General features: G+C 45.0%; 2 protein-coding genes across 3 annotated transcripts in view; both read left to right on the top strand.

The window, feature by feature from the left end:
• The window catches only part of LOC140380800 (V-type proton ATPase subunit d 1), a 371,409-nt gene that overhangs the window by 16,025 nt on the left and 343,204 nt on the right, over positions 1 to 12,180 (top strand). The gene's annotated exons all lie outside the window — the stretch shown is intronic.
• serinc4 (serine incorporator 4) overlaps positions 10,885 to 12,180 on the top strand; it is a 48,635-nt gene continuing 47,339 nt past the window's right edge. For both annotated transcript variants that reach the window (XM_072464707.1, XM_072464708.1), the window contains exon 1: positions 10,885 to 11,062. In XM_072464707.1, the coding sequence (XP_072320808.1) occupies positions 10,979 to 11,062 (84 nt within the window). In that variant the 5' untranslated portion in view covers positions 10,885 to 10,978. The remainder of the gene's footprint in view (positions 11,063 to 12,180) is intronic.

The raw sequence follows: 12,180 nt of genomic DNA on the forward strand, positions 1-12,180 counted from the left end.
GAACACTGCACTTCACGTGGGTGTCGCCCCCTTCAGCTGGGACAGAACACTGCACTTCACGTGGGTGTCGCCCCCTTCAGCTGGGACAGAACACTGCACTTCACGTGGGTGTCGCCCCCTTCAGCTGGGACAGAACACTGCACTTCATGTGGGTGTCGCCCCCTTCAGCTGGGACAGAACACTGCACTTCATGTGGGTGTCGCCCCCTTCAGCTGGGACAGAACACTGCACTTCATGTGGGTGTCGCCCCCTTCAGCTGGGACAGAACACTGCACTTCATGTGGGTGTCGCCCCCTTCAGCTGGGACAGAACACTGCACTTCATGTGGGTGTCGCCCCCTTCAGCTGGGACAGAACACTGCACTTCCTGTGGGTGTCGCCCCCTTCAGCTGGGACAGAACACTGCACTTCATGTGGGTGTCGCCCCCTTCAGCTGGGACAGAACACTGCAGACGTCAGCATCGTCACAGGTCTTTTTCTAGTTCATTGACTTCTCGTTTCTTTTAGAATCAATTTAAACTGTTACGTTTTGTTTTTAAAGCTCTAAAGCTTCTGTCCGCTTCAAACCCAAACAGGGGTTAGGGTTAGCTCTTAGAGCTCTAAGAGCTCTAAGTTTGTTATGGGTCAGTTTTATGTTTTGAATTGCCTTGATTTTTATTGTGAAGTCCTTTGGTCACTTTGTTGTAAAGGTCTCTATAAATAAAGGTTGACTGATTGATTGATTGATTGATTGATTGATTGATTGATGTCCATCATCTACGACAAAGTGAGGAATAAAAAAGTCCAGAAAACACACAAACCTCACGATCGCCTTGAGTCAAACTCAGACAAAAAGGTCCAATCAGAAGAGTTTATTTATGTGAACCAATAACAACCTTACGTCAGATCCACAGAGATTTGTGTCTGTAATATTCTCTTTCATGTAATACTGTAATATACTTGTCCCTGATTGGACAATTCCCTCGTCATTCACATCTGAACTCGTGGAGAGAAAAATGGATGAGATGAAAAATACTGAGACTCAATCTGGACTTTCCAGATTCAGGTTTAGAGAATTTTTGTGTTGATTTAAAATGACTGAAGTTTTCACCAACGTTGAATTTAGGATAAAAATAAACTGACTTTTTGTTCATATTAACATTTCTGGAAGAAGAAGGAGAAAAATTAACCCAAGAGACCAGGACGAAGACCTGGACCAGAGACAAAGACCTCACTGTAGACCAGGACCAAGACCTGGACCAGAGACAAAGACCTCACTGTAGACCAGGACGAAGACCTGGACCAGAGACAAAGACCTCACTGTAGACCAGGACGAAGACCTGGACCAGAGACAAAGACCTCACTGTAGACCAGGACGAAGACCTGGACCAGAGACAAAGACCTCACTGTAGACCAGGACGAAGACCTGGACCAGAGACAAAGACCTCACTGTAGACCAGGACTAAGACCTGGACCAGAGACAAAGACCTCACTGTAGACCAGGACGAAGACCTGGACCAGAGACAAAGACCTCACTGTAGACCAGGACGAAGACCTGGACCAGAGACAAAGACCTCACTGTAGACCAGGACTAAGACCTGGACCAGAGACAAAGACCTCACTGTAGACCAGGACGAAGACCTGGACCAGAGACAAAGACCTCACTGTAGACCAGGACGAAGACCTGGACCAGAGACAAAGACCTCACTGTAGACCAGGACGAAGACCTGGACCAGAGACAAAGACCTCACTGTAGACCAGGACGAAGACCTGGACCAGAGACAAAGACCTCACTGTAGACCAGGACGAAGACCTGGACCAGAGACAAAGACCTCACTGTAGACCAGGACGAAGACCTGGACCAGAGACAAAGACCTCACTGTAGACCAGGACGAAGACCTGGACCAGAGACAAAGACCTCACTGTAGACCAGGACTAAGACCTGGACCAGAGACAAAGACCTCACTGTAGACCAGGACGAAGACCTGGACCAGAGACAAAGACCTCACTGTAGACCAGGACGAAGACCTGGACCAGAGACAAAGACCTCACTGTAGACCAGGACTAAGACCTGGACCAGAGACAAAGACCTCACTGTAGACCAGGACGAAGACCTGGACCAGAGACAAAGACCTCACTGTAGACCAGGACTAAGACCTCAGGGCTTTTGTGAAAGTTCACTGGAGCAGAAGTTTGTCCCACTTCTGTAACCACCAGATCTGAACCTCCACTTTTTCCACTTCCACCCCACAATAACCCAATAAATATAATACAGTGAAATTAACATACTGACAATGTCTAACCTTTACTTCAAATACCACAGTGTTATTCACACAAATATAAACTTGTTTAGGTCCAACGTTTTTCAGAACATTTTCTGTTTCAGACCTGGTTGACTCAATCTGTTGTAGACCATGCATTTCCAGTTTTAGACCTAGTTTAGTTCATGTTTAGCCCGGTTTTAGCCCTGTTTCAGTTTAGTTTCAGACCTGCTTTAGACCTGCTTTAGACCTGCTTTAGACCTGCTTTAGTCCTGCTTTAGTCCTGCTTTAGTCCTGCTTTAGACCTGCTTTAGTCCTGCTTTAGTCCTGCTTTAGTCCTGCTTTAGACCTGCTTTAGTCCTGCTTTATACCTGCTTTAGTCCTGCTTTAGTCCTGCTTTAGTCCTGCTTTAGACCTGCTTTAGTCCTGCTTTAGTCCTGCTTTAGACCTGCTTTAGACCTGCTTTAGTCCTGCTTTAGTCCTGCTTTAGACCTGCTTTAGACCTGCTTTAGTCCTGCTTTAGTCCTGCTTTAGACCTGCTTTAGTCCTGCTTTAGTCCTGCTTTAGTCCTGCTTTAGACCTGCTTTAGTCCTGCTTTAGACCTGCTTTAGACCTGCTTTAGACCTGCTTTAGACCTGCTTTAGTCCTGCTTTAGACCTGCTTTAGACCTGCTTTAGACCTGCTTTAGTCCTGCTTTAGTCCTGCTTTAGACCTGCTTTAGACCTGCTTTAGTCCTGCTTTAGTCCTGCTTTAGTCCTGCTTTAGACCTGCTTTAGACATGCTTTAGTCCTGCTTTAGTCCTGCTTTAGACCTGCTTTAGTCCTGCTTTAGTCCTGCTTTAGTCCTGCTTTAGACCTGCTTTAGTCCTGCTTTAGACCTGCTTTAGACCTGCTTTAGACCTGCTTTAGACCTGCTTTAGTCCTGCTTTAGTCCTGCTTTAGACCTGCTTTAGACCTGCTTTAGTCCTGCTTTAGTCCTGCTTTAGACCTGCTTTAGACCTGCTTTAGTCCTGCTTTAGTCCTGCTTTAGTCCTGCTTTAGACCTGCTTTAGACCTGCGTTAGACCTGCTTTAGACCTGCTTTAGTCCTGCTTTAGTCCTGCTTTAGTCCTGCTTTAGACCTGCTTTAGTCCTGCTTTAGTCCTGCTTTAGTCCTTCTTTAGACCTACTTTAGTCCTGCTTTAGACCTGCTTTAATCAAATCAAATCAAATCAATTTATTTTTGTAAGGCCCAAAATCACAACAACAGTTGCCTCTGAGGGCCACAGGGAGAAATGAATCAACAATGTCTGTGGTGGCGAGGTCCTTTAGTCCTGCTTTAGACCTACTTTAGTCCTGCTTTAGACCTGCTTTAGTCCTGCTTTAGACCTACTTTAGTCCTGCTTTAGTCCTGCTTTAGACCTGCTTTAGTCCTGCTTTAGTCCTGCTTTAGACCTGCTTTAGTCCTGCTTTAGTCCTGCTTTAGTCCTTCTTTAGACCTACTTTAGTCCTGCTTTAGTCCTGCTTTAGTCCTGCTTTAGTCCTGCTTTAGACCTACTTTAGCCCTACTTTAGACCTGCTTTAGCCCTGCTTTAGCCCTGCTTTAGTCCTGCTTTAGTCCTGCTTTAGACCTGCTTTAGTCCTGCTTTAGTCCTGCTTTAGTCCTGCTTTAGACCTGCTTTAGTCCTGCTTTAGACCTGCTTTAGACCTGCTTTAGTCCTGCTTTAGTCCTGCTTTAGACCTGCTTTAGACCTGCTTTAGTCCTGCTTTAGTCCTGCTTTAGTCCTGCTTTAGTCCTGCTTTAGTCCTGCAGATGTAGGTCAGGGCAGATTAATGGACTATATTTGTCTGTGAATAATCTGAGATTATGAAGCACATGACGATGACGGCGCAGGGTCTCAGGCAGGTGTACATAGGTGTAGACAGGTGCATGTACACACATGTACAAACATGTACACACATGTACACACTTGTACACACATGTACACACATGTACACACATGTACACACATTCACACACCTGTACACACATGTACACACATGTACACACATTCACACACATGTACACACATGTACACACTTGTACACACTTGAACACACTTGTACACACATGTACACACATGTACACACATGTACACACATGTACACACATGTACACACATTCACACACCTGTACACACATGTACACACATGTACACACATTCACACACATGTACACACATGTACACACATGTACACACATGTACACACATTCACACACCTGTACACACATGTACACACATGTACACACATTCACACACATGTACACACATGTACACACATGTACACACATGTACACACATTCACACACCTGTACACACATGTACACACATGTACACACATTCACACACATGTACACACATGTACACACATGTACACACATTCACACACATGTACACACATGTACACGCTTGTACACACTTGTACACACATGTACACATTTGTACACACATGTACACACTTGTACACACAAGTACACACTTGTACACACTTGTACACACATGTACACACATGTACACACATGTACACACTTGTACACACAGGTACACACATGTACACACATGTACACACATGTACACACATGTACACACATTCACACACATGTACACACATGTACACACATGTACACACATTCACACACATGTACACACATGTACACACTTGTACACAAATGTACACACTTGTACACACAGGTACACACATGTACACACATGTACACACATGTACACACATGTACACACATTCACACACATGTACACACATGTACACACATGTACACACATTCACACACATGTACACACATGTACACACTTGTACACACTTGTACACACTTGTACACAAATGTACACACTTGTACACACAGGTACACACATGTACACACATGTACACACATGTACACACTTGTACACACAGGTACACACAGGTAAACACATGTACACACATGTACACACAGGTACACACATGTAAGGCAAGGCAAGGCAAGTTTATTTGTAGAGCACATTTCATACACAAGGCAATTCAAAGCTTCACAGCAGGAAAAATGCATTCAAATCACAAAGAAATTACAGAAACAGAAATACAATAAAATTAACTAAATTAAAAATTATCAATCCAACTGATTGTCTAAACTACTAAAATCACAAACAAAAGAGAAGAGTGCAAAGAAAAAAAGCCTGTCTCACATCTTCAGGAAGAATGTTCCAGATTTTAGCTGCATAAAACTGAAACGCAGATTCCCCATGTTTAGTCCTGACTCTGGCACCAGCAGGAGGCCGGTCCATGTTTAGTCCTGACTCTGGGCACCAGCAGGAGGCCGGTCCATGTTTAGTCCTGACTCTGGCACCAGCAGGAGGCCGCTCCATGTTTAGTCCTGACTCTGGGCACCAGCAGGAGGCCGGTCCATGTTTAGTCCTGACTCTGGCACCAGCAGGAGGCCGCTCCATGTTTTGTCCTGACTCTGGGCACCAGCAGGAGGCCGCTCCATGTTTAGTCCTGACTCTGGGCACCAGCAGGAGGCCGGTCCATGTTTAGTCCTGACTCTGGCACCAGCAGGAGGCCGGTCCATGTTTAGTCCTGACTCTGGCACCAGCAGGAGGCCGGTCCATGTTTAGTCCTGACTCTGGCACCAGCAGGAGGCCGGTCCATGTTTAGTCCTGACTCTGGCACCAGCAAGAGGCCGGTCCCTGAGGTCCTCAGAGTCCGAGATGGTTCATATGGCACTAACATATCCAAGATGTACTTTGGTGCTAGGCCATGGAGAGACTTGTACACAAGCAGAGCTGCTTTAAAGTCTATTCTCTGAGCCACAGGGGGCAGTGCAGAGACCTGAGAACAGGACTAATGTGATCATACTTCCTGGTTCTAGTCAGGACCCGAGCAGCAGCGTTCTGGATGTACTGCAGCTGTTTTAAAACTCGTTTGGAGAGACCAGTGAGCAGGCCGTTACAGTAGTCTAATCTACTGGAGACAAACGCATGGATAAGTCTCTCTAAATCTGGTTTTGACACTATATTTTTGATTTTGGCAATGTTTTTTAGATGGTAAAAAGCTGCTGATGTTATTGATTTGATGTGGCTATTAAAGTTCAAGTCTGAGTCCATTATTACCCCCAGATTTCTAATTTGGTTTGTAGGTTTTAGAGGGAGACTCTGGAGGTGACCGCTAACACTTTCTCTTTGTTTCTGTGGGCCAAAAACGATTATTTCAGTCTTGTCTGAGTTCAGCTGGAGAAAGTTGTTTTGCATCCACAAACTGATCTGTTGGATGCAGTGACAGAGTGAATCTACTGGTCCATAGTCACCTGCCGATAGTGAAACATAGATCTGAGTGTCGTCTGCATAATTGTGATAGGACACATTTTCACTGCGTATCAACTGACCTAACGGCAGCATGTAGAGGTTGAACAGAAGGGGACCCAGGACTGACCCTTGGGGCACTCCACAGGTCAGGGTCATGTGGTCTGAGACACAGCTACCAATTTCAACAAAGTACTTCCTGTCTTCCAGATAGGACCTTAACCAGTTTAGGGCGGGGCCAGTGATGCCCACCCAGTCCTCTAGTCTCTGTAAGAGGATCCCATGATCGACAGTGTCAAAAGCAGCACTCAGATCTAACAGAATTAAGACTGAGGCTTTGCCCGTGTCAGTGTTCAGGCAAATGTCATTTGTCACCTTGACAAGAGCAGTCTCAGTGCTGTGATGAGGTCTAAAACCTGACTGAAAAACATCAAATGAGTTGTTTATTAAGAGGAAATCTGTGAGCTGTTGGTAAACAACCTTTTCAAGGACTTTGCCCCAAAATGGCAGATTAGAGATGGGCCGGTAATGACTCAGTACTGCGGCATCAAGACTGCTCTTCTTTAGGAGAGGCTTTATGTTTTCAAAGACATTGGGAATATTCCAGATTGAAGCGACATGTTGACTATGTGAGTGAGTGGTGCTAACAAACTGTTCAGCACAGACTTTAGAACTCTGGTGGGTAACACATCGAGGCAGCTGTAGATGAACTCAGACTGGTGATGATCTCATGGACAGTTTTGTCAGTTACTGGTGCAAAGTGAGTTAGCTCTAAGTGTCTTGGTGGTTTTAGGGTAGTTTTTTGCATTGTGGGATTTATAGCATTTTTAATGCCCTGAACTTTGACATTAAAGAATAATGCAAACTCATTACACTTGGGTGTGGACATGAGTTCTTACGGCAGCTGAGCTGGAGGGTTTGTTCATCTGTTTACTGTGGCAAACAGGACACGCGAGTTGTTACTGCAGCTTCCAATTATTTCAGAAAAATATCTTTCCCTAGTTCTACATAAGATGAGGTTGTACATGTTCAGCTTCTCTTTGTAAATCTCTTTTTGAACCTGGAGCTTTGACTTGCGCCATTTCCGTTCGACCTTGCGGCACTCCCTTTTCTGTGCCCTGACCGAATCATCATTTCTCCACGGCGCCTTCTGCTTATTTTTAACCATTTTAGCCTTTATAGGGGCGATGGTGTCCAGAACATTCAAAACACTAGATGTAACAGATTTCAACAAATCATTTACATTAGAACATGAGACATTTTCAAAGTTTATCATTTCCATAAACAGTGCACCTGTGCCATCACTTATGTGTCTCCTCTGAACAACTGCAGGACCAACCGGAGGTTTGGGAGAAACAGACAGGTCAAAGAAGACACAGAAATGATCAGACAGAGCAACATCGATCACATTAACATTTGAAATATTTACCCCCTTTGTAATTATGAGATCTAGAGTGTGTCCTTTGCTGTGGGTGGGGCCTCTCACATGCTGAGTAAGACTGAAGGTTTCAAGGACAGCATCAAGCTCTTTAGCGTTTCTGTCACAAATATTATCAACATGCACATTGAAATCACCTGTAATGACCAAACCATCAAAGTCTGTGCATACGACTGAAAGCATCTCAGTAAAATCATCAATAAAACTTTGGCAGTGCTGGGGAGGCTTGTATAAAACAATGAAGAGAATGGATGGAGACCATTTTAGCTCCATTTTAAAGGATACATACTCAAATGATGAAAACACCCCAAAAGACAGCCTGCGGGTAATTATTTCATCTCTAAAGACAGCAGAGAACTCCACCCCCTTTTTTGTTTTCTCGTGTTTCAGATTCAAACTTAAAGTTGGGTGGAGCAGATTCTACCAGAACTACATTTCCTGTGTTTTTGTCAAGCCATGTTTCAGTTAAAAACATAAAATCAAGATTATAAGAAGAAATACAATTATTAATTAAGAGAGATTTGTTACATAAGGATCTGACATTTAGCACAGCAAGTTTCAGACTAGTTTCAGTGGGACTGGGCTTTATCTTTTCACAGGGAATATGAATCACATTTCTCAGATTGGGCCTGACTCGCATTTTGTTTTTCCATCTGTGTGATGATGTGACTACAGAAATAGCACTAGGGGGGGCTCTTTTTACATAGGGCCCCGGGTTGGTTTGATTTTTAATGTGACAATAAGTCCCGGCAACGCTGAGACCCAGTGCATCCTAGCTATGGGAGATACCAGGTGAAAGGCAAGGTTGGATGGGTGGTGGGGCTTTTGTAGCCAAGGAGAGTTTGGGACCAGGTGAGAGGCGAGGGGGGATGGGTGGTGGGGCTTTTGTTGGTGTAGTTGGCTTGTGCAGGGAAGAGTTGATAAGTATTGACATAGCCCTTGATCTTGCTATATTGGGCGTGAGTGGAGCCATCTTAATGCCTGATTTGATCAGACTTTCAAAATGGCTGGGAAGGCCCATGGGTGAGAGTGGAGATGAGAAGGAGAATGATGAATCTTTAGTGGGAGTAGATGTTGCAGGGGGAACCCAGGGCTGGTGTGAAGGCAGGGGCGATGACAGGGATGTTGTTGGGCTTGTCACAGATGGGTCCAAGGCCTTTGAAAATTGTTCCTTTGCTGGAGGCGGTGGAGGTGAATGTGGAGCAGCTGGAGCTGAATCCTTTGCTGGTGGTGGTGGAGCAGCTACTGATGAATCCTTTGGTGGAGGCTGAGGTTGTGGTGCTTTTGATGTTGAAACATTGGCTCGGTCTCTGGCTGATGGAGCAGGAATTCTTCTCTCATTCCTCTCTTCTATAACTATCTGCTCAGGACCCTGTCCAGGCCCAGTCCAATGCCTCAGAGCGTGGAGCAGGTTCTCTGTCAGCACCCTCACTCCACCTCTGCATAGGTGGGGGCCATTTCTCTTAAACAGGTCCTCTCGTTTCCAGAATAGATAGAAGTTCTCAATGTAGTGTAGTCCTCTCGGGGGACACTCTTTGGACAGCCATGTGTTCAGCTGAAGAAGCCGGCTAAACTTGTTTATCCTCCTGTCGATGTTTGGAAGAGGTCCACTTATGAATGTTTTGATTTCCATTTTATCAAGCACGTCGAATAACTTCAAGAAGTCTTTTTTCAAAACTGCAGTCTGTTCCCGCCGCATGTCCACTGCACCCACGTGCACAATCAGCTGTTTAGCTCCTCCATGCTTAGCCATAATATTTGGAAGGAGTGACGTTATCTCAGAAACAGTGGCGCTTGGAAAATAATGTGTGTTTATCTTTTCACTGTTCACATGTACACACATGTACACACTTTTGTACACACATTCACACACATGTACACGCTTGTACACACATTCACACACATGTACACACATGTACACACATGTACACACTGAACTTTTCTGAAGCATGAATTGTAGTATATATGTGAATATTGTATGTGTGTGTGACAGGGACAGTGTGTGTGACAGGGACAGTGTGTGTGACAGGGACAGTGTGTGTGAGTGTGTGTGAGTGTTCCTCACATAGATCTTCAGTGTGTCATTGTTCCTCACACAGACCTTCAGTGTCATTGTTCCTCACACAGATCTTCTTCAGCCTGTCATTGTTCCTCACACAGATCTTCTTCAGCGTGTCATTGTTCCTCACACAGATCTTCTTCAGCGTGTCATTGTTCCTCACACAGATCTTCAGTGTCATTGTTCCTCAAACAGATCTTCTTCAGCGTGTCATTGTTCCTCACACAGATCTTCAGTGTGTCATTATTCCACACACAGGCCTTCAGCGTGTCATTGTGCCACACACAGATCTTCAGTGTGTCACTGTTCCTCACACAGATCTTCAGTGTCATTGTTCCTCACACAGATCTTCAGTGTCATTGTTCCTCACACAGATCTTCAGCGTGTCATTGTTCCTCACACAGATCTTCAGCGTGTCATTGTTCCTCACATTGATCTTCAGCGTGTCATTGTTCCTCACACAGATCTTCAGTGTCATTGTTCCTCACACAGATCTTCAGTGTCATTGTTCCTCACACAGATCTTCAGTGTCATTGTTCCTCACACAGATCTTCAGTGTCATTGTTCCTCACATAGATCTTCAGTGTGTCATTGTTCCTCACACAGATCTTCAGTGTGTCATTGTTCCTCACACAGATCTTCAGTGTCATTGTTCCTCACACAGATCTTCAGTGTCATTGTTCCTCACACAGATCTTCACTGTCATTGTTCCTCACACAGATCTTCAGTGTCATTGTGCCACACATAGACCCTTACCCTTACCCTTACCCTGACCCTGACCCTTACCCTGACCCTGACTCTTACCCTCAAAGACCCCGCCCGTTCTCTCACCTGTGTATGTCCTCAGGTTTGCTGCTGCTGTGGCCCCGCCCCCTGCTCGCTCTGCTGTCAGTGCTGTCCGTCCGTCAAAGTGTCGACGTCCACTCGAGTCATGTACACGATGTTCCACGTATTCTGCTGCACCGTGTCCTGCCTCATGTTGTCTAGAACTGTGACGGAAAAGGTCAGAGAGAACGTGAGTAACACACACTGTCTGCAGGGGGCGTTCTTCTCTGCCTCTACAGGAACTCCCACAGAACAAACATGTTACGTGTGTAGTTTAGGGTAGACTCTTCTATAGGGTTAGGGCGTAGTGTAGTTTATGGTAGACTCTTCTATAGGGTTAGGGCGTAGTGTAGTTTATGGTAGACTCTTCTATAGGGTTAGGGCGTAGAGTAGTTTATGGTAGACTCTTCTATAGGGTTAGGGCGTAGAGTTGTTTATGGTAAACTCTTCTATAGGGTTAGGGCGTAGAGTAGTTTATGGTAGACTCTTCTATAGGGTTAGGGCGTAGTGTAGTTTACGGTAGACTCTTCTATAGGGTTAGGGCGTAGTGTAGTTTATGGTAGACTTTTCTATAGGGTTGGGCGTAGTGTGGTTTATGGTAGACTCTTCTATAGGGTTAGGGCGTAGTGTAGTTTATGGTAGACTCTTCTATAGGGTTTGGGCGTAGTGTAGTTTATGGTAGACTCTTCTATAGGGTTAGGGCGTAGTGTAGTTTATGGTAGACTTTTCTATAGGGTTGGGCGTAGTGTAGTTTATGGTAGACTCTTCTATAGGGTTAGGGCGTAGTGTAGTTTATGGTAGACTCTTCTATAGGGTTAGGGCGTAGTGTAGTTTATGGTAGACTCTTCTATAGGGTTAGGGCGTAGTGTAGTTTATGGTAGACTCTTCTATAGGGTTAGGGCGTAGTGTAGTTTATGGTAGACTCTTCTATAGGGTTAGGGCGTAGAGTAGTTTATGGTAGACTCTTCTATAGGGTTAGGGCGTAGTGTAGTTTATGGTAGACTCTTCTATAGGGTTAGGGCGTAGTGTAGTTTATGGTAGACTCTTCTATAGGGTTAGGGCGTAGTGTAGTTTATGGTAGACTCTTCTATAGGGTTAGGGCGTAGAGTAGTTTATGGTAGACTCTTCTATAGGGTTAGGGCGTAGAGTTGTTTATGGTAAACTCTTCTATAGGGTTAGGGCGTAGAGTAGTTTATGGTAGACTCTTCTATAGGGTTAGGGCGTAGAGTTGTTTATGGTAAACTCTTCTATAGGGTTAGGGCGTAGAGTAGTTTATGGTAGACTCTTCTATAGGGTTAGGGCATAGTG

Source organism: Eucyclogobius newberryi, unplaced genomic scaffold (assembly GCF_026437365.1).
Source record: "Eucyclogobius newberryi isolate DKJ021-1_F unplaced genomic scaffold, fEucNew1.0.hap1 SCAF_5, whole genome shotgun sequence".
Taxonomy (NCBI): domain Eukaryota; kingdom Metazoa; phylum Chordata; class Actinopteri; order Gobiiformes; family Gobiidae; genus Eucyclogobius; species Eucyclogobius newberryi.